The 26,009-nt window shown below is 36.8% G+C and overlaps 1 protein-coding gene across 3 annotated transcripts in view; it reads right to left on the bottom strand.

Moving 5' to 3' along the window:
- Positions 1 to 6,625: 6,625 nt before the first annotated feature.
- LOC148121313 (cytochrome P450 2C70) overlaps positions 6,626 to 26,009 on the bottom strand; it is a 55,105-nt gene continuing 35,721 nt past the window's right edge. For all 3 annotated transcript variants that reach the window (XM_087907909.1, XM_087907910.1, XM_087907911.1), the window contains 4 exons: positions 23,111 to 23,252; positions 11,215 to 11,402; positions 8,069 to 8,210; positions 6,626 to 7,004 (listed from right to left, as the gene is read on the bottom strand). In XM_087907909.1, the coding sequence (XP_087764035.1) occupies positions 6,823 to 7,004; positions 8,069 to 8,210; positions 11,215 to 11,402; positions 23,111 to 23,252 (654 nt within the window). In that variant the 3' untranslated portion in view covers positions 6,626 to 6,822. The remainder of the gene's footprint in view (positions 7,005 to 8,068; positions 8,211 to 11,214; positions 11,403 to 23,110; positions 23,253 to 26,009) is intronic.

The raw sequence follows: 26,009 nt of genomic DNA, 5'->3' as shown, positions 1-26,009 counted from the left end.
AGAGAGATGACTCAGTGGTTAAGAGCATTGCCTGCTCTTCCAAAAGTCCCGAGTTCAATTCCCAGCAACCACATGGTGGCTCACAACCATCTGTAATGAGATCTGGTGCCCTCTTCTGGCCTTCAGGCATATACACAGACAGAATATTGTATACATAATAAACAGTATGTTTAAAAGTATACGTAGGTTTGAGAAAGTGAAACACAATTAATAAAATCTCAGAGGGAGAAACTGGGGTTCAACTTGAAGACTTGAAAAGCAAAGCAGCCAGCCACTGGCTCTTTCCTTGACTACAGTCCAAACATGACAATCCTGCTGCCAGAAATCTCAGAATGAGACAGAGCCTGAGAACTATCTCCTCCCATCCTATAATCCTCTCTAGGGCACCAATGGGATTAAAGGCTTGCACCACTCAGTTTCTGTGGCAACTAGTGTAGCTACTGAGATTAAAGGTGTGTGTTACCACTGCCTGGTCTGTAAGACTGATCAGTGTAGTTGTTTTATTCTCTGATCTTCAGGCAAGCTTTATCTATTGAAATACAAGTTATATTCCACTACAGGAGAGAAAAGAAAAAGGATAGAGAAAGTCATTTTAAAAAGAAAGCGAGAATAGAGTAGTTGGGTGTGGTGGCTTGTGCCTTTAATCCTAGCACTTGGGTGAAACTCTGTGAGTTCAAGGTCAGCCTGGTATCCAGAGTGAGTTCCAGGACAGCAAAAGGTATACAAAAAAGAAATAATAGTTTTTTTAAAAAAAAAGTGATGTAAAGATAGAAAATATACAGAGAACCTGGATACTATATGTTATTGTGTTGTCTTTGAATTGTTTGACTGCTGATGAAGGAACAACAGTTACTAAAAGACTTGTATTACAAATACTGCTAGAATAATCCAACCTATATATTTTAAAAATGCCTTGACTTCAAAATTTAAGTCAAAAGATATGTTACATAAGAGAAAAGGTTTTTGCTTTTGTTCTCACTAAAAATGTGGACTTGTGAATTCATTCTGAGTTAAGAAAAGTAAAGTTTGATCAAGAAAGACCCCCTGAAATAGGTCCAATGGGAATGGATGACACAGATGATCCAATATTTCAGAGCATCTCTGTTGCAGTTTCATCAGAGTTCTACATCTAGAACAGCCTCAAGACTGCTGGCTGAGATGATCCAGCCTCGCAGAATACTTCAGCCAGGACTTGACCATAATTCTAAATTTTCTTTTGGTTCCTAAAAAATTACCAGCACCCCCAATCACCAGGAAATAGCCTAGAAAACTACACCCACATTCCTAAAAATTGGATCATGGGTGTTTGTCTTTGTTTAGAGTGTTGGTTACAAGTTGTTATGGATAATGATCAAGAAGAAAAGTAAAACAAAATTAGATTCAAGGATCTTTTTTTGAAAAAAGAGGATATAAATATGATAGGATAAAATGTAGCTATTGAATCAACTTTTTAAAAGAACTATTAATTTTAAATGTTTTACATTGGATTGGACTATTATATATTGTATACAAATTTTGTGTAATGTCACAAATTTGAGATTAATTATGTTAGAACATACTGTATATACATTCCTACTCTTGTTCAAGGTATTGTACCAATTCAACTCAATTAACAATGTAAAGCAAAATTCTAGTCCTGAAAATTACTATTACCAACTGTTTAGGATAATAAGGAAATACAGGTTAGTATTTAATCATCTCATATAATCAAATTTCTGTCACATTAGGGATGTTTTCAAAGTCTAACAAAGATATACTTTAGATAGACAGGTAATCTTCAAACACTTCAGACATCTACAGAATATAGCATTTAAGACATTTTAATAACATAGGTTCTTCTTTTTTATGACAATGAGACATGTCTGTTCCTGGCAACACCAATCTACTTCAGAGAAGATAATGGGCATTGAAGGAACTTTATATGGAATTTACTTTCTTTGTAAAAAAAAAAAGCAAACCATGGGGCAAGGAAATAATCTTGCCTCAACTGGTGACACTAGGCTGTCCTAATTGAACAAGCAGGACACAAAAGAAAGTGACCGTCAAACATTGCCAGACAAAGAGGAACAACTTTTCAAAATATCCTGCTTCACAGAAAATTCTGTTGAATATCCTAGCCCTGTAGACTGAAGATAGATGCTCCAACATTGCAGAGGAAATTTAGATGACTGTCTAGAAAGTCAGTTGTTTCAGTCATTACTCACATTTTTGGAAAATACTTACTTGAACATCCTGCTTACTCAGTTAATATTATTTACTTCTTGAGTCTCTTTGGGAGTTGAAGACTATATAGTTATAGTTTTCCTTGTTTACCAGATGCAGAAAACAAGTTATAATAGAAAGTAAATTAATTACAAGTCTTTAGGCTCATCTAGATAGGTTAGATATAGTATACTTTCTCTGAATTTGTCAAATGCAAGTGAACTAGACATTGTTGATGTACTTACTGCCTGTACACATTGTATATAGTTATTGTACTTCTATATATACTTTTTCTTGTAGTAGGGAGGCTGCTTGTTCATTTCCCAGCCTTCCAGACCCCAGAAATAATCACACGGAAAATATATTATTTAAATCACTGCTTGGCCCATTATCCCTAGCTTCTATTTGCTAACTCTTACATCTTAATTTAACCCATCTCTGTTCATCTGTGCATCACCATGAAGTCATGGCCTACCAGCAAAGTTCTGGCAGATCTGTCTCCTGTGGCAGCTCCATAGCTTCTCTCTGACTCTGCCTTCTTCCTCTTAAAGTGGCTTGGTACTGTCAGGAGCAGACGTGTCTCATTGTCATGAAAAGTCCTAAGCTCTAGAAACATTTTAAATGCTATATTCTATAGTCTTTGAAAGGTTTGAAGAATGCCTATTCATCTGAAATACATCTGTGTACATCTAGAAAACCTAACTAACATGACTACAAGTTTAACAATTATAAATGATTATCAATTAAACTATATTTCTTAATTAAACATTACATTTTTAAATGAGCTGCACAAACACAATACCTTAATCAAGAGCAGAAATATACATATAACAAAATTGACCTTAAATTTGTGTTAATAAACTAAGATCCATAACAATGCAATTATCTATAGTATATTCCACTTTAAATTTAAACAAACATTTATAAACCATATTTGGGAATTTGGGCATAGTTCTCTCCAAACTACTTTCTGCTGTTTATTGGAAGAAGTGTTTGGGAGGGAGGGGTGTTCATGACGACCTTTTGGGGGTTTTGGTACATCAAACCACATTAGTCTGGAATTAATCCACAGATTCTTATCTTCTGTGGAAACAAAAACAGAACCTCTTTTCCAAAGCAACAAATCCTTACATCCAAATATTGGAATCAAGATACGTTTACAATATATAGGTTAATTTAGGTTAGCAACCCATACATTGAAATGTCTCTCTGTACTTAGCTCCTTCGCAGTCAAAAAATTTAAAGAAAACACAATAATACACGTAATCAGACTCTCTGTGTGATATGGGAGGTCCTTCTGTCTATGTGTTGCTTTTATTGGTTAATGAATAAAGAAACTTCCTTGGCCTGTTGATAGGGCAGAACTTAGGTAGGCAGGGAAAACTAAAATGAAAGCTGGGAGGAAGAAGGGAGGAGTCAGAGAAAGAAGCCATGGAGCCTCCAGAGACAGTCAAGCTGAAACTTTGCTGGTAGGCCAAAACCTCATGGTGATACACAGATTAATAGAAAAGGGTTAAATTAATGTGTAAGAGTTAACCAATAAGACGCTAGAGGTAATGGACCAAGCAGTGATTCAATTAATATAGTTTCTGTGTGATTATTTTGGCTCTAAGCCAGGCAGCTGGGAAGAACAAACAGCCTCCATGCAACATCTGTATATTTCCTATCTTTATATGGCTTCTTATTTTTTTACTTACTCCTTTTCATCTATGGCTGTCTATACTCTGTCTCTTTAAAGACTTTTTTATTCTTAAAAGCCATTTAAACTTTTTATAACTATACTCTTTTTTCTCTCTCTCCCGAGCCTACATACATTTAACCAACACTGTGACCCATTTAGAGGCCTTTTTTTTTATCTGAATCTGTCTTTATTGTGTATCCTGACCAGAAGCAGCATCTTTTTTTTTTTTTTTTTTTTTTTTTTGCTAAGTAAGCATGGCTAGGGCCAACAGGCAAGGCCCTGCCTGTTGGCTCCCCCCCAGTCCAACATGGAGAAAGCATGTTTAATGCCTCTGAGAGCTGCACACAGCAGCCCAGTTCCAAGGATGCAGCGAGTCTATGTTGAGGCATTAAGCAGTTTGTAACATGCTGTTCACAGACCTATTTAAATGCTCCATAGCTGAACCTCCGTAGAAGGAGTTAGAGCCATTTGTGCTGGTGAACCTGGAAGCTGCCCAGTTTTTATTGCACTTCTCTTAAAGTAGTCACAGCACCCCTGCTCACTGCAAGCCCATCTAGAAAAAGATTTGTGGCTGCCAAAAGCCATGCTTAACTCTGTTCTTTTGTGTCTAGAACTCCTTTTTAAAGCTTCCTTGGGTTTTTATGTGGATGTAGTTACCCACATTAGAGAGCCAATTTGTAGTAGGGAGGCTGCTTGTCCATTTCCTGGCTTATAGCCTTTTTTTATTTTAGACAAAAAAGAAGAAATATAGTAATATTTTATTTATGTTTTAATAAATAAAGCTTGCCTAAAAATCTAAAGTGCAAATCTTAGTCACTAGAAGTCAGGTAGTGGTGGTACACACCTTTAATCCCAGGATTTGGGAGACAGAAGAAAATGAATTTCTGTGAATTCAATCCCACCCTGGGCTACACACGACCAATGCGGAAGTAAATACAGGTGGTGGTGTCTCCTAACTTTAATTACAGTGCTAGGGGATTATACAGCTTTAATCCGAGCACTAGAAGAAATATAAAAATGGAAAAAGAAAAAAGCTCTGGCTGCTTAGTTTGTTTAGTCTGCTTAGTCTGTGATTAATCAGTCTTTGTAGAGGTAAAAATTCTCTAGTGTATTGGCTGCTTTGTTTTTATGGTTTTAAGGTGAACCCTGATATCTGACTCTGGATTTTTATTATTCATATTACAGTCGTTTAAAATGGTCAATCTTATTAGTTGCTAGTTACGTTTTCTAGATATGCAGAAATATATTTCAGATGAATAAGTAATCTTCAAATAGTTCAAAGACCTACAAATATGACAATAAAATGTTTTAGACTTTTCTTGACAGTGAGACATATCTGCTCCTGGCAACATCAAAAGGTTGATGGACACCAAAAAACACTTTTTTTATTGACCTCTACATTTTTCTCTGCTCTCCTCCCTACCTCTGCCTTCCCCTTCAACCCTCTCACAAGGTCCCCATACTCTGAATTTACTCAGGAGATCTTCTCTTTTTCTATTTCCCATGTATATTACATGGGAAAAGATGTAAGAATCTTACATCTTGTAGACAACAGGATGACAACTGACACTAGGTAGTATCCTGAGCATAAGAAACTTCAAAGCCCATCCGAGCAGTGACACACGTCCTTCTATAGGGCCATACAACTACAAAGCCATAACTCCTAATCCCCATGAGATTATGGGGGCTAATTACATTCAAACTACCACATTGATAAACATTATTTCTGTCTTAACACTCCAAAATGACATTTTACAATAATCTTTTCAGCTTCTCAGCTCCTGATTTCAAATTATTAGTCATTTCATGACTCAATTTAGATAAAAATTAGGCTTCCCTAAAAGAGTTTCCCAATTACACTGTTTTCTTTGTCTTTCCAAGGATTTATAGCATTTATCATTGATAAATATGCAAAAGCAATGGTGTGGGGGTGAAGGTATATAGGGATTATGAGGAGGAGGATGTGTGTACATGTACATGTAACAGTTTATATATACTGATGAGTGGCCATTGCACAGCTAGCAAGCCACTTAGAGAAACAGTATGAGGTCATTAAAAATGTGTGGATATAGTAACGTAAGAAGGTAATATTTCAAAGCTGATCTAAAAATCATTAAAAAGGCATATGTATTTAAATATGAAATAAGTTTGAAAGTTATGTAACAGTCAAATAGTAAGAATTATAAGTTCTGTTTAAGTGTTTATAAAAAGGTCTATGATATGTTGTTATATAAATATCACTTTCAAATCATAGCTAACTATAAATCCACATATGCAGATATTTCTGTTAGTGTAGATGAGGTGATATGGTATAATATGTGGACTGTGTAGAGGTAGCTCTGGAAGAAGATATGGAAAGGGTATCCTTGGAAACTGGAAAATTCAAGTTTTTCCTCATGTTATTCCCCTTGGTAGACATGATCTTCCATTGTTATCTCCCTGAACACACGCATCTACCTGTGCATTTGTACACATAAACATGTATGTCACTTATGAATATATATACAAATAATCATACTTTTAAAATTTATGGGAAAAGACAAAATGTATACATGACACACTGTCAAGAGATATTCTCCTAGATAATGACACAGGAATGAAAGATGGTTCAGTTCCATTGTTGATTAGTTTTCTTGAAAATCCCAGAATAAGTCTGCTTACTAACTCTTACTAAAACAAGGCATGACTGGATAATGAACTTTCCATCTGGAATATTCTCAAATGAACATGTAACTAATGATCTGACACACACTACAGCAAAATTTTTATTAGTGTTGAAATAGTGAGACTTTTGTCATATGTGGAAATTGGAACTGGTCCATAAAGACTTGAGGAAATTTTAGGATAGTTCATGATGCAGGTACATAAGACACAAAAACCCCTGTTTGATGACAAGTAAAGGCAGGGTCTCAGGTTATCTATGGGGAAGACCACCCACTTCAGATTGGAATGAAAGAGAGTTCATAAGACGGAGGCAAAGACAATAAGCCCGTTTGAACTGGGGTGGTGTCGATGTCCTCTGGACTGATGAGAGGTTTTAAAGTAAAATGCTGTAAAATACTAGTCAGGATTAAAAACATCTCCATGCGGGCCAGACCTTCTCCAATACAAGCTCTTCTTCCTAAAAAAAAAAATAAGACATTGCAACTGCTAAGTCACTTAATTCTGAGTTAACACACATAGAATAGCTATTAATGAATGACTAATTAACCCAGATTAATTACCTGACAACTGGCTATTTTTGTACTGTCCTGATTTCCTTCCTGTTCTTCCATTCCTCAGGACAAATTTCTTTTCAACCGTTGGGGGGGTATTTTACATTCTTATTTTTTGTATATTAATAATAATATCATTTTTAACTCTCCCTCTCCCCACTTGAAATTTTTCTGTGCTATACCCCACCCTCTCTCAAACCCATGACTATTTTAATTATTCTTTTTTTCTGAGACAATGTCTCTATGTAATAGCACTGACTCTCCTGAAACATGAATTTCCAATGGAGGAAATTCTGTCTCAGCAAGACAGGTTCCAGTCCCATCTGGTTCCTAGTCCATTGCAGTCTACCTGCTTGTGTCAGACTTGAGGAATTTGTCACTTCCTCTGTTCCCAAGGGAACAGTCTCTTCCTTTTTAATCACTTTAATCACCATTTTAACCATACCTTAGAGTGAATCAATTTTTCTTTTTTTTAGACCCTTTCAAATTGAAGGAAGGCACTTAAATGGTACTTCCTGTGAGCAACTTCTGCAGTCTGACCTCCAGCCTGGTGTCCTTTAAAATTACTCTCCCTGGAGGACTTGAGAAAAGCACTGGTTTTCACAGGGTACTGTCTTTTCCTCTTCATTTATCCTCTTTGTTTCTTTCACACACCACACACTGTGACCCTGGATCTGAGCACTCAGTTGCTACATGTAAAGTGTTCCATGGGTTCACAGTAGCCTGACTCCTCTGGGCAGAGAGAAATGCCTCAGAAGAATAGGATTTCTTTCAGAAAGAGCTCTTGGGAAGCTCAGCTTCCGTCAGAAAGTAGGAACAATGGATGAAGCCTCTAATCCAATGAGAAGTAGCCTTCATCTTGGGGTTGCTGCCTCTGGCCTCATGCAGATGGCTCTTCATGCCCCCCACAGGAGCCTCCATGCACACCTCTTCTCACATTCTCACACACAGAGAAACAAAGCTCGCTTGCCTGCTGAGAAAGCCATGAAGTAGTCACTCTTCTTGAAGTTGCCTCTCTCATCCAGAAAGTGACCAGGGTCAAACTTCTCCGGGTGGGGAAATTCTTTGTCATCATGTAGGACAGAAGTCAGACATGTCATGACACTTGTGCCCTGAAGGAAAGTGAATAAAAACCATTTATGAAGGAGGTCATGAAACCTGAAAAAAATAAATATGTCTCTCATTTTATCTCTTTGTTTTGTGGATGACCAGATTGAAGCAAAAAAAAAAAAAAGAGGGAGAGGAAGAAGAAAGAAAGAAATGTCATCTGTTCCATGTAAACACATCAAAACCAGATCTAATGGGTTTTATATCCTATAATTCTCATTCAGGATCTCTGTGCGTTGATCTCAGTCACCATCACGACTTTGTGCTCTGATGCCAGGATCTTACAGAATTAAAGAAGCTCCCTGGAGTGTGTCGGTCTTGATACACATTCAATAGTGTCATCCCACAGGGCAACGCCATTGAAATTTCATCTCAACATGGTGAAAGAGGGGTTATAAAGATTGTAAAAGTCAGCAGTGATGGAGGACACGAAGGAAACAAGGCCTTCTAGACACAACAGGGCTGGCATGTTATATGAAGTCACAGAGACCACAGGAGCATGGACAGTACCTTAACAGGTCTAAGACAAATGAATTCTCAGCACTGAGAAGCTAAATAGACATAAGCCCCATTCCCTAACCTAGAAACTATCTCAAATCAACAAAAACCAACTTAGGAAAAATCAGTTTTCTCCAATAGTCTCAGTAGGGAAACAAACCACACTTCAGGCAGGACCAGTGTCAAGCAGTAGATGCCCAATACAAAAAGACGTCAAATGTTTATAGAAGATTTCTGTTGTTATTTCTTGACACTTTCTCTGGGAATTTTCTTTTTTTTTTCTACTTTCAGGTCTTTGGCTTATATACTATGGTTTCTAATTTTGTTTTTAAGTAATTTCTATGTAAGTGAATGTGTGTGTCTCTCCAAATCCATGTCATTCAAGTGCTTTTTCTTTGGCACTTTTTTCTGTTTTGTTATATTCTGGTTTGTTTATTTTTGTTATTACTGTTTGGATTTTTCTAGTTGTTCTGTTTTGTTTCACTTTTGTTTTATCTTATGAGTTTGTTATCAAATGAGAGAGTAAAAGAAAGGGTATACATTTAGGTGAGTAGGGAGGTGGAGATATCTGTTAGGCGTTAAGGGAGGGTAAAACATAATTAAAATACATTATAAGAAAAGAATTGATTCTAATTTTAAAAAATTAAATTCATGTCATTGACTCTAGAATGAAATGAGAGTCATTTTTTCAAAATCTCATCGACATTTTCTTCAACAGCTTTTAATTTTACATAAGCCAAGCAAGTATTAAGAACATCCCATTTTTAAGCATGGAAAAAGAGAAATGCAAGTCATAGCAAGTGAAAAACTATCAGTGGTGTGGGAGGTCCTTTTGTATATGTGTTGCTTTTATTGGTTAATGAAAAAAGAAACTGCCTTGGCCTGTTGATAGGGCAGATTAGAACTAGGTGGTGGAAACTATACTGAATGCTGGGAGAAAGAAGACAGAGTCAGGAGAAACCATGGAACCCTCGCCTGAGACAGACGTCTGAACTTTATCCAGTAAGCCATAACCTTGTGATACACAGACTAATGGAGATGGGTTAATTTAAGATATTAGTTAGCCAGAAATACACTTAAGCTATTGTCCAAACAGTATTTCAAATAATATGATTTCTGTGCAATTATTTCAGGGCTGAGCAGTTGGGAACAAACAAGCAGCCTCGTACTACATACATATCAGTATGATTGCCTAAATTTAGAGTGGTCATACAAAACTTTGAAATACAGCTGTTATGATTATATTTCAGAACTAGAAAGAATAATTGTAAAAGAATATAGGAGGCACTACATTTCCAACGGAAAGGAACTGTCATTAGTATACCCAAGTATTACAAAGTATCAAATACTGTAAATAGAAACTATAAAGACATAAATTCTAGAATTAGGATGAGCATGTTTGAAAATTTCCTAGATAAAATTGAAAACATGAGAAGACAGAAATTAAAGGCATTAGTGAACTTAGAGATATGTAAAAGGGGAATCGGGTGAGACATTGCACACGACTGTCCACATTCTAAATATACACACACACACACATGTGCTAAGAGTGGAACTGGGAAAAACAATCCAGAAACAAAAAGGCCAGAGTAGGAGAGCCCTAAATTTTGAAGATGAGATCAATAATGTATTTGGAGACTTCATGAACTAAGCATATTTGGGCCAAACATTAAAAGCTGTAATGAGTTATTCAAAACATACACTGATACTTCTAGCTAATAAAAATCAATCCCAGATAGAGGGAAATTATGTCCTTATCTTTAGAAAACTTAATACTAACTAATAATAATCAATAACCAATAATATTTAAAATATAGAGATCAGGGAGATGGCACAGTGGAGAAGGTAATTGCCAAGCAAGTGTGAGGACAGGACATATGTTTGAATGGATTTCTTAAACGAGCTATATGATATTTCTAATTTGTGAATTAATGGAAATAAAATGAATTTATTGGTAAAGAAAACACTCAGTGCTGTTTAAAGCTAAGTAGAAAATGGTGGCTTAACCCTGCAAATGCCAGTGCTCAAGAGGTTATTTTTAAGTACAGAATAAAATGAAGTCTCAAAAAATTATGTATATAAAAACAATACCAATGTGCTTGGTATGATACCAATTTACTGAACTACATAGACAAGTTCCACTAAAACAAGCAAAAGTAAAAACATTGTTTGACTGGGTTTCTTCTAAGTAAGTCAAACGGAAAGCATGGAGGGAGGAGAGAATATAGAATTATGACAAGAATAGTAAAACCCATTGAAAAGCAATAATGTGGACAGCAGATTGACTTAACTGACAGGAAGCAGAACATATCAATGGACTGAAAAGCTTGTGAGAACCCAATCATGTTAGAAACCCATATCAACAAACAAAAGAGAAAATCGTGAGGAGGCTGAGATGACTGGTGTATGATTCTGGCATTTTTGTGGAAGGTCAGATTTTCTGTAATCACATTACTTAATTGTTGACAGGGAAAGATGCATGGTGAAAAACACAGATGAAATATATCTCACCTTGGGAATGTGGTATCCTCTGAATTCCACATCCTGTGTTGTTTTACGAGGCAAGGGAATGGGAACAAAATCGATGTATCTCTGGATCTCATGCAACACAGCATCTGTGTAGGGCATGTGGTTCCTGTCCTGCATGCTGGGGCTCCGATGTCTGCCAATCACACGTGCAATTTCTTCCTGAATTTTAGCTTCCAGGGCAGAAATAATAGTTTTATAAAACGGAAAATAATTATCTTTTATATAATTCTTGATCATTTTCAAGTTGTAGTAGGAAGTTGGGAGTTGAGGAAAACAAATTCCACCATTTTTACAAGAATAGAAAACCTAATACACAAATAACAAGATTCTAAGTATGAGACACTGGTGTATATAATATAAAATGCTTAAATACTATAAACATTTTCAGTAAAGCATCAGAATATAAAGTTAAAGTATAAAATCAATATCTTTCCCATATAACAGTAACAAACATACTGAGAAATTAGCAAAATAAACACATTCACATTAGCCTCATACACACACACACACACTCACATACACTCACACACACAAAAATACGCAAAAACATGCTATGGGGAAAATAAGACAGTCTTTCCAATAAATGTTGGTTAAACAGGATACCTATATACAGAAGAATGAAATTACATTCATATCTTTCACACTATGCAAAAATCAATTCAATGTAGATCAAAGCCTTTAATTAAAGCCTGAAATTTTGAAACTTCAAGGGAAAACATCAAAGATAAACTTAAAGAAATAGGTATAGGAAAGAACTCTACGAACAGAGTTCTGAGAGCAGGGCATTGGCCTCAAGAATTAACAGATGGGACCAAATGAAATCAAAACATTCTTCATAACATAAAAAATATTTAAAAAATTAACAGGAGAGTATACACAGAATTCATAGAATAGGAAAAACTCAAAGCTAGCTGACTTTCAGATCAATACTCAGAAATTCAGAAATTATAAAGAACTGTAAATATTAAACACACACACAAAATTCTGTCAATCACCAAGAGGACAGATGAAATGAAAAATATAAAGTTCTCATGAGAAGAAACACAACCGGCAAAAAGTATTTGTTTAGTTGATCAACATTCATAGTTACCAGGAAAATTAAAATTAAAATTGCTCTGAGGAAACATCTTACCCCAGTCAGAATGGCTATCATTAAGGAATCGGACAACGGATGCAGCTGTGAGTGTGGGGAAAGGGACCCTTGGTGTTGCTGATGGGAGTGCAAATTAGTACAGCCACTATGGAAAATATTATGACAGTTCCTCAATAAGCTAAAGAGAGATGTATCACATGAATACTCCTGAACATATACCCAAGAACCCCATATGTTACCACATACACATTTATACATCCTTGTTTATTGATAGCAAAAAGATGGAGCCAGCCTAGATGCCCATCAACCAATAAATGGATGGTGAAAATGTGTCCATATACAGAATGGAAGAGTTTTCAGCTGTAAAAAATGACAACATAAAATTATAGTAAAATAAATGCATAAGGAGAATATAATATTGAGATAGACTAAACTCAGGAACGAGAAACTGCATGTTCTCCCTCACAGGGGGATCCTAACCTATTGTGTCTATGTGTATGCACGTAAATAAGTTGTAACATGTGAAAACAAAACAGGGATATTATTAGGAGAGGAAGAAAATGGAATATAGGTAAAAAGAACACATGAGCATGAGGGAAGAAAAGAGGCTTGGGTAAGGCTACAGTGAGGGAACAAATAACTTAGTAAGTAAGACTCTGGTTGCTAATGGAATAAAGTCAGCAATTGATAAGAACATCATAAAACCAAAAAATATCTTTATAGCAAAGGAAGTGGTCAATCAAATGAAGAGGAAGTTGACAGGATAAGAGAAAATTTTCTGTCTGATGTGAGATTAGTGAAGATCTTTTCCCATTCTGTAGGCTGTCATTTTGTCTTGTTGACAGTATCCTTTGCTTTACAGAAGTGAAGGCGTAAGTCACAGACAATCCCACACCAGTTTGGAATTATGATTAATAGAATGGTTATGTATTCAAAGGGGAAAAAACTTACAGATTACCGTCCCAGACAACAGCCCCTCCACGCGAACAGGAAAGGAGTCCAGGGGCCGGAAACGGAGCCGGAAGACAAAGACAGAGTGGAGGACAGCCACTGCTTTTTTTAAAGGGAGAGAGACCACGCCCCAATGGGCTGGTAACTCAGTGGCGATTGGCTGAAGGAGCTGAAGGAACTCCCACAGCATCTCCCCCTTTTGTTTAAGTAAGAGAGTTCTAAGCCTACTACGCAATTATATACAATAAGTACAAACCTACGAAATTATATACAATAAATACAAATATCCTATTCTAACTAGCTTAAGTCTTGTATAACAAATAACTTGGCCAAGTCATGAAAGGAAAGTAACTACATTTATATAATCTTCAATCCCATCGAAGATCTGAGAAGGGAAATAATGTTATCTGAGTAATTAGGAAGTGCAATCAAACAACTTCCAGAACATATAACAAATCGCAGAGACAACTGGCTACCTGGACAAACACCCAAAGTCACATTTGCAGCGTTGAAGCAACCAACTTTGGCTAAGGCCTGATATAACTGACATACCATTTTCAAAGGCAAGAAACTTCAAAACTATCTTACCCTGTCTTGGCAGGATATGACAGTCTTGTTTTATCCATTTACGGATATTCTGTAACTCTGTCAGTAGTTGAGGTATGAGCATTTCTTTACCCAAAGGCCAGTTCTGCCAAGAAGAAAGGCTCCAGGTGGAGTGTCTTTGGTGCTCAACATTCTCTCGGGCATAGATCAGTGTTGCCAGGAGTGATTGTGTCTCCCTACCATAGAACTCTGAATTAGATTAAAGGCCATTTTCTACAGCTCTTTGAAGAGGTTGAAGATTATCTATCTATACTGAATATAATCTCTATATATCTAAAGAACCTGATTAGTCTAATTATAAATGACAAACTTAGATGACTGTTGATCTATATAATTCTCAATATCTATCTAACTTAAAGACTGAGATAATAAACAACTGTGCAATAAATGAGGACAATGTGACCTCCAAATATAAACAATGTGCAAGTATACATTACAATATGGTAAATATATATATATCAATACATAAACAATATATAAGTATCTTAATCAGAGGTAGAAGTGTACAATGCAATATGGTAAATATACATATATCAATACAATATATATATACAAATACATAAAAATGTTTTAAACAGAGGTAGAAGCATGAAGCATGCATGCATAAAATAGTCAACATAATTTAACTTTGTATCAATATATAAGAATCAATACCAATATGTTTGTCTAAAAGCAATAACTCACAAGTACAAATCTATTTATCCCATAATCCAATTATCCCTCTTTTTTTTTTTAAGATTCCTGTGCTTATAAAATTCCTCCCCCAACCCTCAACCGTATACTAATTATAACCAACCCCTAAATGATGTCCCTAAACCCAAGGACAAACTTTATTGGGAGAGGGGACGTCGTTCTCTAGAATTACTTCCAGCTGTCATGGGGGCGACGTTCTTTCTGGGGGATCCTGTGAAAGTAAAATGATGGTTAAATTTCAAGATCAATGTCTTTTAAAATTGCAAATAGTCTCTGAGTATTTTGTGGAGGTCTTGCCAGAATGTTGTACAAGATGTGCACCATTTCAGCAAGTTGGAACCGTCTTGTGCAGCTGGTACCCAAAACAGGTCTTGCAGTAGCGCTATCAGTATCATGACGTCATATCAACCAGGTGGAGTTGTTGTTATGGGGCCCCATCTTCTTCCTGGAAACTTCAAATGTCACTGTAGGAAAAACTCATTGTTCATTGTGGAAAACTTAAACATTAATTATATAGACATATACATGAATACCTATATTCAATGAGAGACATGATAGATATATTTAATGAAGGTATGATAGATATGAAGAAAAGTAAAGATGTTTTCTAAACTCATATTTCTTTCTGTCCCATATCATGGCTCTTGACATGAGACAGAAACTCCAGAAACTCTGGGTTTTTCTTTAAACAACAGGCTTGGAATTAGAGAGGGACTGAGCCAGAGTCCAACTCTAAAACCAGCTCTATAAATTTAGAAATATGATTTAGTATGGTACTTACAGAACCTATTCAGTTTTCTTGATAGTCCCTATTGGGCCGTTATTTTCCATCTGTCAGTATTCAAATATCCAGGATCCCTTGAACTTTTCAAAGATCAGTGTTTTCCTGTGGAGATAAGAACAGAACCCTGCCCCCATTCTATATGCTTTTCTTACCACCTGTATGGTTATCATCATTGTAGATGCTGTCATTTCTCCTTTCCAAGAGGTTTCTCCTCTTCAAATCGAACCTTTATTAATTTTGATGGTATCCACAATTTTTCTTCTCCTGTGGAAACAAGAGCAAAACCCCTTCCCCAACGTAGCACATCTCCTGGCTTCCATTGAGAGGTCAGCACGTCTTTGAAATAAACAGGTTGGTTTAGTTCAGAAGTTTTTTCCATTATCCAATGCCTCTCTGCTGCTGTTGTTCCTTTCTCATTAGCATTAAGAAAATTCAAGGTTAATAAAGCATTATGCAATCTATTTCTGGGGGTATCTTTCGTCCCTTTCTGTTTGTTTAGCATATCCTTTATAGTACGATTTGATCTTTCTATAACTGCCTGACCTGTAGGATTATTTGGTATACCTGTAATGTGTTTTATATTATAATAAGCAAAGAAGCGTTTCATTTTCTTAGATACATATGCTGGACCATTGTCTGTCTTTATTTGTGCAGGTATACCCATGATGGCCATAACTTCCAATAAATGTGTGATTACCGAATCAGCCTTTTCTGAGCTCAGGGCAGTTGCCCATTGAAAACCTGAATACGTGTCTATGGTGTGGTGTACATATTTTAATTTACCAAATTCCATAAAGTGGAACACATCCATCTGCCAGATTTCATTCCTTTGAGTACCCTTTGGGTTACTCCCTGCAGGCAACGGTGTTTGATTATAGAAAGAACAAGTAGGACATCTCTTTATAATGTCCTTAGCTTGTTGCCATGTAATGGAAAACTCTTTCTTTAAGCCTTTACTATTGACATGATGTTTTTTATGAAATTCTGAGGCCTGCAGAACGCTTCCAATCAATAATTGGTCAATTTCAGCGTTACCTTGTGCTAGAGGCCCAGGCAGACCGGTATGGGACCGGATGTGTGTTATGTACATTGGACAAAGCCTATTCCTAATTATGTCCTGTACCTCGATAAACAATGAAGTCAACTCTGTGTCATCTGGTATGAATTCAGCGGTTTCAATATGCAAGATAACTCTTTCTGCATATTGTGAATCTGTAACTATATTAAGAGGTTCTTTAAAATCCCTTAGCACCATAAGAATGGCATATAATTCTGCCTTCTGGACAGAATTATAAGGGCTTTGTTCCACCTTACTCAATTCTTCCGATTTATAACCTGCTTTCCCTGATTTATTTGCATCAGTATAAAATGTCCGAGCTCCAGTTATTGGAGCATCACGTACAATTCTAGGAAGAATCCAAGAAGTTCTTTTTATGAGGTTAAGTCTATCACTTTTGGGATAGTTGCTGCTAATTTCTCCCAAAAAATTAGCACAAGCTCTTTGCCATGGTTCATTATCTTCCCATAACTTTCTTATTTCCTCAGTAGTAAAAGGCACTATAATTTCTGCTGGGTCTATACCTGCTAGTTGACGAAGTCTCAGTTTACCTTTTATAATTAATTCTGAAACCTTTTCTACATAAGTTTTTAATTTTTTACTTGGTTTATGAGGTATAAATATCCACTCTAAAATAATATCTTCCCTCTGCATTAAAATCCCTGTAGGAGAAATTCTGGAAGGCAGTATGACTAGGATGGAACTAAGATTCGGGTTGACCCTATCCACATGTGCCTCCTGTAATTTTTCCTCAATCATTGTCAGTTCCTTTTCTGCTTCAACTGTCAATTTTCTGGGACTATTCAAATCCTTATCACCATCTAAGGTTTTGTTTAAATGAACTATTAGATCAGGTGTTATCCCAACAGTTGGTCGTAGACTGGAAATATCTCCTAACAATCTTTGGAAGTCATTAAGAGTCCGTAACCAGTCTCTCCTAATTTGTGCCTTTTGTGTTCGAATTTTTTCTAACCCTATTCTGTAGCCTAGGTAATTAATAGAATCTCCTCTTTGAATCTTTTCAGGGGCAATTTGTAATCCCCACCTAGGCAAGACTTTCTTTACTTCTTCAAACATACTTTCCAAAATATCTTTATTTGAATCAGATAATAAAATGTCATCCATGTAATGATAAATTATGGACTTGGGAAATTGCTTACGAATTATTTCCAGTGGCTTATTAACAAAATATTGACACAATGTGGGACTATTGAGCATCCCCTGTGGGAGGACAGTCCATTGATATCTCCTAGTAGGCTGAGAATTATTATAAGTAGGCACTGTGAAGGCAAATTTTTCTCTATCCATTTTTTGCAAAGGTATAGTGAAAAAACAATCTTTCAAATCAATAACTATAAGAGGCCATCCTCTTGGTAATAGAGAAGGCAAAGGAATTCCAGATTGTAGCGGACCCATAGGCTGAATTACCTTGTTGACAGCTCTTAGATCTGTCACCATTCTCCATTTACCAGATTTCTTTTTTACAACAAACACAGGAGAATTCCAAGGGCTGGTTGATTCTTCAATATGGTTAGCATCTAGTTGCTCTTGTACCAGCTGTTCCAAAGCCTGTAACTTATCTTCAGCTAGAGGCCACTGCTTGATCCATATTGGCTTCTCAGTTAGCCATTTTAAAGGTAGGGCTGTTGGTACCTCTAAAGGTTTGCTATTGGCTGTGTGTTCTTGTACAGCCTGAATGGCTGGTGACCTTTTTCCATAATACCTCATTATATTCTTCCCAGAATTGTGAGTTCCTGGAACTACAGGAATGTTAATCTGGGTATTCCATTGCTGTAGCAGGTCACGGCCCCATAAATTTATTGCAATATTTGCTATATATGGCCTTAATCTTCCTATTTGCCCTTCAGGCCCTATGCATTCCACCCATCTTGTGCTTTGTTTTACACGAGATAGGGTTCCAATTCCCAGGAACTAAACATCTACCTCATGAAGAGGCCAATTCGGATGCCAGGATTCTGGAGTAATTATACTTACATCCGCACCTGTGTCTAATAAGCCTTCAATAAAAATGCCATTTATACAGACTCTTAGCTTTGGTCTTTGATCGTTAATATACGTTTGCCAAAATATACGTTTACTCTGTCCTCCTGAATTTTTTGACTCATTCTCCACATGTAATTCATCATTTAGACCAGTATTACTTTTTACGGCAGACATTGGAGTTTTTAATTTTCTTGGTGAGACACATTTTCGACTGTAACTGGGAATGACTGGGCCACTTTTGGCTTGGGGGCCTGCGAGAGGCCCCTCAAGGAGTTTCCCGATGGTATCGGGTTGCCTTGTCTGTCTGTTGTTGACCTGCATTCGTTGGACCAATGTCGGCCTTTACCGCATCTCCTGCATATACCTGAAGGCTGAGATCTCCTACTTTTGTCATTCCCAGAGGAGATATTATTCCTAGGATTTCTTTGCCTGCAATCCCTTTTCAGATGTCCTAATTTACCACAATTAAAACACCTGGTAGTTTGATGTCTCCTCATAGCTTTGGAAATCGCTTCTCCTACCCAGGATTCATCATTATAGCTAAACATCTCAACATTCATTGTATGCTGTATCCATTCTTCCATTGGTGCTGATCTAGATCTTAAAGGCCCAATTATCTTTTTACATTCAGTATTTGCATTTTCAAAAGCTAGAGATTCAAGAAGTATTCGTCTAGCTTCTGGGTCTGTTACCCCTATGTCCAGAGCCTTAATTAATCTTTGCACAAAGTCAGTAAAGGGTTCTCTCTGTCCCTGCCTAACCCTGGTATATGATTCGACCCTTTTTGCTGGATCTTGTATTCTATTCAAAGCATTCAAGGCTGCTTTGTGACATAAGGACAGCACTTCTTCATCATAAAGAGCTTGGACCTGTGGATCAGCATATGCTCCTACACCAAGAATTTGATCTTGGGAAACCTCCACACCTTTTGCTCTTCCTTGCTGTTCCATATGTTTGGATTCTTCTCTGAAATAAATTCCAAACATCAAGGAAGGCCCATCATCTAAAACTGCAGACACTAGCTGAGAGAAATCATGGGGGGTAGCTCTGACATTAGAAGCCCAAGTCCTTATCATTTCCTTAACAAATGCAGAGTGCAAGCCAAAATTAACGACAGCTTGCTTAATTTCTTTTAAATCATTCATTGCTATTGGTGTCCATCTAGCTTCTTTAACTCCCTTTGAGCCTTTGGAAGTTAACCCTTTGTCAGAATAAATTACAGGGTATGTTGTTAGGACCCTGGGTAAGCCAGTTCTAACAGCTGGTGGTGGCATTGTATCCTGTCCTTGTGCCTTCTTACTCTGTTCACCAGCTCCAATAGTTTCTTCAATCATTTCTAATCTTTTTATCATTGTATCCCTTAAATCCTGAATCTCCTGACCTACCCGTGTTTCTAGTAATTTCACTAAGGTATCAGTTTTTTGGTTCCCATTCTGGAGGTTCATTCTATCTGTTACCTTATCAAAACTTTGTGGTAACGTCTGAATGTCAAATTCAACAGCCTGTACCCTTTCAGGTAACTTCCTAGTACCCTTGGACATGGAGTCAATTTTGTCTATCATAGTATCCACTTGTTCAGATAACCCCTGATTTTCAATAATTTTAATCCTTTCAACTAGTTGTTCAATATTAGTCCGTAAAAATCGTATCTTTCTTAATGATAAAATATTGAAAAGAAAACTGAAACCTAGTAACAAGTAAATTAATATATTCCCATAGTCATATAAACCTTGCATGACATAATCCATTGTATTAATAAAGAAAACAGTAAAATTGGCGTTGGAAACAAAAACTGCCACGTTGGGCGCCAGATGAAGGCGTAAGTCACAGACAATCCCACACCAGTTTGGAATTATGATTAATAGAATGGTTATTTATTCAAAGGGGAAAAAACTTACAGATTACCGTCCCAGACAACAGCCCCTCCACGCGAACAGGAAAGGAGTCCAGGGGCCGGAAACGGAGCCGGAAGACAAAGACAGAGTGGAGGACAGCCGCTGCTTTTTTTAAAGGGAGAGAGACCACGCCCCAATGGGCTGGTAACTCAGCGGCGATTGGCTGAAGGAGCTGAAGGAACTCCCACAGCACAGAAGCTTTTCAGTTTCAGGAGGTCCCATTTATTAATTGTGTCTCTCAGTGTCTGTGCTTCTGGGGTTGTATTTAGGAAGTAGTCTCCTGTGCCAATGAGTTCAAGTGTACTTCCCACTTTCTCTTCTGTAAGTTTCAGTGTGACTGGCTTTATGTTGAGGTCTTTGATCCATTTGGAATTGAGTTTTGTGCATGGTGAAAGATAAGGGTCTATTTTCTTCTTCTACATGTTGATATTCAGTTATGCCAGCACCATTTGTTAAATATGCCTTCTTTTTTCCATTTGATATTTTTTACTTTTTTGACAAATATCAAGTGTTCGAAGGTGTGTGAATTAATATCCGGGTAGATCTGATCTCCAAAATATACAAAGAACTCAAGAAATTGGTAATGAAAAGAATACATAATCCAATAAAAAAAATGAAGAATGGACCCTAACAGAGAACTCTCAACAGAGAAATCTAAAATGGCTGAAAGACACTTAAGAAAATATTCAGTATTCTTAGTCATCAGAGAAATGCAAATCAAAACAATTCTGAGATTCCATCTTACACCTGTAAGAATGCCCAAGACCAAAACACTGATGACTATTTATGCTAGAGAGGTTGTAGGGAAAAGGAAACATTTCTGCATTGCCGGTGGGAATGCAAGCTGATACAACCCCTTTAGATGTCAGTGTGGCAATTTCTCAGAAAATTAGGAAACAACCTTCCTCAAAACCCAGCAATACCACTTTTGGGTATATATCCAAAGGATGCTTGATCGTGCCACAAAGATATGTGCTCAACTATGTTCATTGAAGCATTGTTTGTCATAGCCAGAACCTGGAAACAACCTAAAAGCCCCTTGACCGAAGAATGGATAAGGAAAATGTAGTACATTTACACAATGGAGTACTACACATCAGAAAAAAATAACGACATCTTGAAATTTGCAGGAAAATGGATGGAGCTAGAAAACATTATTTTGAGTGAGGTAACGCAAACACAGAAAGACAATTATCACATGTTCTCACTCATAGGTGACTTTTAAACATAAAGCAAAGAAAACCAGCCTACAAACCACAACCCCAGAGAACTTAGACAACAATGAGGACACCAAGAGAGACTTACATAGATCTAATCTACATGGGAAATAGAAAAAGACAAGATCTCCTGAGTAAATTGAGAGCATGGGGACTTTGGGGGAGGGCTGAAGGGAGGAGGGGAGAGGCAGGGAGGGGAGCAGAGAAAAATGTAGAGCTCAATAAAAATCAATAAAAAAAAGAAAAAGGGAAAAAAAGAGAAAATCCCTTTCACCTACACATCTGATGCAAGATCGATATCTAGAATACACAATAAACATGAAACTCTAAACATAAAGCTGATAATAAAATCAAAACATAGGCTATAGTTCTGAAAAGAGTTCTGAAAAATGAAGCACAAGTAACTTGTAAACATTTTATAAAGTATGGTACAATGATTTGTATGAAAATGGCTCTCACAGACTCATAAGGAGTGTCATTACTGGAGGTGTAGCCTTGTTGAAGTAGGTATGGTCTTATTGGGGAACGTTTGCCACAGTGGGTGGACTTGGAAGACTCAGAAACTCAAGCCAGGCTCAGTGGATCCTTATTTCAGTGCTGTTGCCTGACATCCAGATGTAGATCTCAGAAACCTCTCCAGTACCATGTCTGCCTGTATGCCACCATATTTTCCACAATGATGATAATGAACTAATCTGCAGAACTATAAGCCAGCCCCAGTTAAATGCTTTCCTTTATGAGAGTTGCAGTGGTCATGATGTCTTTTCACAGCAATAGAAACTCTATGACACATGGCCATTTCATTCTTGAACTGTCAACAGCTATGATAACCCACAAAACGTCTATACAAGAGTGGTCCCGTCAACCTTCCCACCTTCAGAGGGGAAAGGTTCGCAAGACCTAAAACCTTCCTGAGGGTCTATGGGGAGGTGATATTTCCTGGAATATAAAGAAAGATTCTCTTGAGTAATGTAGCCATTGGTCAATTGTTGATAATCTAGTAAATAACATCTCACCAATGATCGGGTTAATAAACCTAATTGGTTTATTGAAAAAGGAAACAGTCAGGCATGAAAGTAAACCCAAGACTAGTTGGGAAAAGGAATGGGATTACTGAAGAGAAGTGGAGAAAGAGAAAAATCAGTGGGATATAATCAAATAATTACAAATGTAATGAAACACATCATTTTCTATAATTAATATATTCTAAGAAAAGTTTAAATGATATGTATTTTTGGGAAAATAACTATTTGTTATGATGTAGGGAAATTGTGAGGAGAGGCTAGTTCTATTGAATGCTAAGGAAGCTGCTGTGTATTTGTTCCAACCCAAATCAAGGATTCTGAATCATAGCAGGGAGAATAGTGGTCACTACCCTCCCATTACCTGCTGTAGCTTAAATATTTTATTTTATTATTTATTATGGCCTAGTTGAATTAAATTCATTCAGTGGGAGGTAAATGCACTAATTATGCAAATGTTGCTAATACAGTGTCCATTCTAGGAAATAGTGAGACAGTTGCTAGTGCTATCTGCCCATTTCTACCTGGACATTCATCTGCCCATCCATGATCATACCTGTGACCTCTGGGTGCTTCAGCAGGAGTAAAAGCCCATATTTCATTGTGGAACTTGTTGTCTCTGTGCCCGCACCAAAAAGATCCAATATGGTGATGACCAGGTTTTCCATGGTAAATTCTGACTTTTTATTCTCTTTTTCCTAACAATTATAAGTTACAGGAATTAGTTTTTGCTTGTTTGTATGTTTGTGTGCTTTAAAGGCTTACAGGTAATAAAATAATTCATTATGAAAACAGCATTTTGTAAGTAAACTAGACAATAAAAAGTGTTCTACCTAAAGATGAAGAAATAAAGTGACCCTTAGAATTCCTTCACAATGTTAAAACATAATTGAAGATACAAATTTTTCTTGTTCCTCACTTCTCACCCACAGGAAAAAAAATCACTTCTGCAGTGGCTTTTTTCAAATATAGTGTGTGCTGTGGTCCATGGGATTAAACAGTGAGAATACAACTGAGAAAATCACTAGGCTGACCCACAAGGACCACACATTTCAATGGAGGACACCTAAATTGAAAGGCACTGGGAATATTTGACTTTTGAATAGTCACTATCATTTCTGTAAAACCCCTGTGAAGTCATAGCATTCCCTTTTACATATTGGGACATGTCCCAAGGAAAAAAAAACAGCAATGTGTTAATCAGTTATTGGGCATAACTCCCTCGTGTATGGCTATACTGGATGACATTAATTCATACCATGGGGTCCTGGTGTAACAGTATTCACACAGTCTAGAAACCTTTGTTTTCACAGTTAACTCTATACCCATTCCCTGTTATAAACTTAGAAATTAGCTTCCCACAATTATCTTTTATGGCAGGACATCCAACCAAGAGAGGAAGAAGCCTTGTAATTAGATGAAGCTCAAAGAACAGGCACTGAGAAGGAGGATACAGGTCATTTGCACACCCTGAGTTCTCTAACAGTTGACTTAGGAGAGTGAAACCAAGTGGCCCCTAGTCTATCCTACCAAGCTATTAAGAGGCTGCATTTACCTTTACCTCAGTTTTATTAATACAAGATCTTAGTCTAAGGATATGAATAACTCCCTTAAAGAATTGAATGAGAAGTATAACAAAAAGTTTGAAGAAATGAGCATAGAAATGGATGAGAAATATAACAAAAAGTTTGAGGAAATAAGTAAATCCATGAATGATACCCTGAGAAACCAAGAAAAAACGATAAAACAAGTAAAGGAAACAGTGCAAGAATTGAAAACTGAAATGGAGGCAATGAAGAAAACACAAAACGAGAACCGGCTGGATATGGAAAACCTAGGTAAATGAACGGAGACTACAGAATCAAGCATAACCAAGAGAATACAAGAGATAGAAGAACGAATCTCAGATTCTGAAGATACCATAGAGAAAATAAATGCTCTGGTCAAAGAAAATGGCAAATCCAACAAATTCTATTCACAAAACATTTAGGAAATCTGGGACACAATAAAAAAAACCAAATCTAAGAATAATAGGGATTGAAGAAGGAGAACTGCAGATCGAAGGCCCAGAAAATATATTCAACAAAATTATAGAAGAAAACTTTCCCAATCTAAAGAACGATATTCCTATGAAGGTTCAAGAAGCATACAGAACGCCGAATAGACTGGATAAAAAAAAAAAAGTCCCCTCGCCATATAATAATCAAAACACAAAACATTCAGATTAAAGAAAGAATATTAAGAGCTGTAAAGGAAAAAGGTCAAGTGACTTATAAAGGTAAACCTATCAGACTTACACCGGACTTCTCTATGGAAACCATGAAAGCCAGAAGATCCTGGATAGAGATACTGCAGAAACTAAGAGACCATGGATGCAAACCCAGATTACTATACCCAGCCAAGCTATCATTCACTATCAACGGAGAAAAAAAATATTCCAGGATAAAAATAAATTTAAACAAATCGTAGCCACAAATCCAGCCTTACAGAAAGTAATAGAAGGAAAATCGCAACCCAAGGAATCCAACATTGCCATCACTGCCTACAATAACCCAGACAACTAGCGACCCTTCACAACCACAACTCAAAGAAGAGAAACACACAAACTCTACTACACACACACACACAAAAATAATAAATGGAATCAACAACCACTGGTCATTAATATCACTTAATATTAATGGACTCAACTCACCTATAAAAAGGCACAGACTTAGAGACTGGATAAGAAAACAGGATCCAACATTCTGCTGTTTACAAGAAACACACCTCAACCACAAAGATAGACATCTACTCAGAGTAAAGGGGTGGGAAAAGGTTTTCCAAGCAAACGGACCTAAGAAACAAGCTAGTGTGGCCATTCTAATATCCAACAAAATTGACTTCAAACTAAAATCAATCAGAAGAGATGGAGATGGACATTTCATACTCATAACAGGAACAATTAATAAGGAGGAAGTCTCAATCCTGAACATCTACGCCCCTAATATAAAAGCACCCACTTATGTAAAAGAAAAACTTTTAGAACTCAAGGCAGTCATCAAACCACACACATTAATAGTAGGAGACTTCAACACACCTCTCTCACCAATGGACAGATCAATCAAACAAAAACTCAACAGAGAAATAAGAGAATTGCTAGAGGTAATGAATCAAATGGACTTAACAGATGTCTATAGAACATTCTACCCAAAAAGGAAAGAATATACCTTCTTCTCTGCAACTCATGGAACCTTCTCGAAAATTGACCACATACTCGGTAACAAAGCAAACTTACACATACAAAAAAGTATTAATAATCACCTGTGTCTTGTCAGATCACCACGGAATAAAGTTAGAATTCAATAACAATTCGAATACTAGAAAGCCTACAAACACGTGGAAGTTGAACAGTCAACTACTGAATCATCCTTGGGTCAAGGAAGAAATAAAGAAAGAAATTAAAGTCTTCCTTG

Source organism: Myodes glareolus, chromosome 7, assembly GCF_982192425.1.
Source record: "Myodes glareolus chromosome 7, mMyoGla1.1, whole genome shotgun sequence".
NCBI classification, from domain to species: Eukaryota; Metazoa; Chordata; class Mammalia; order Rodentia; family Cricetidae; genus Myodes; species Myodes glareolus.
This window is presented reverse-complemented; position numbering and strand designations above follow the sequence as displayed.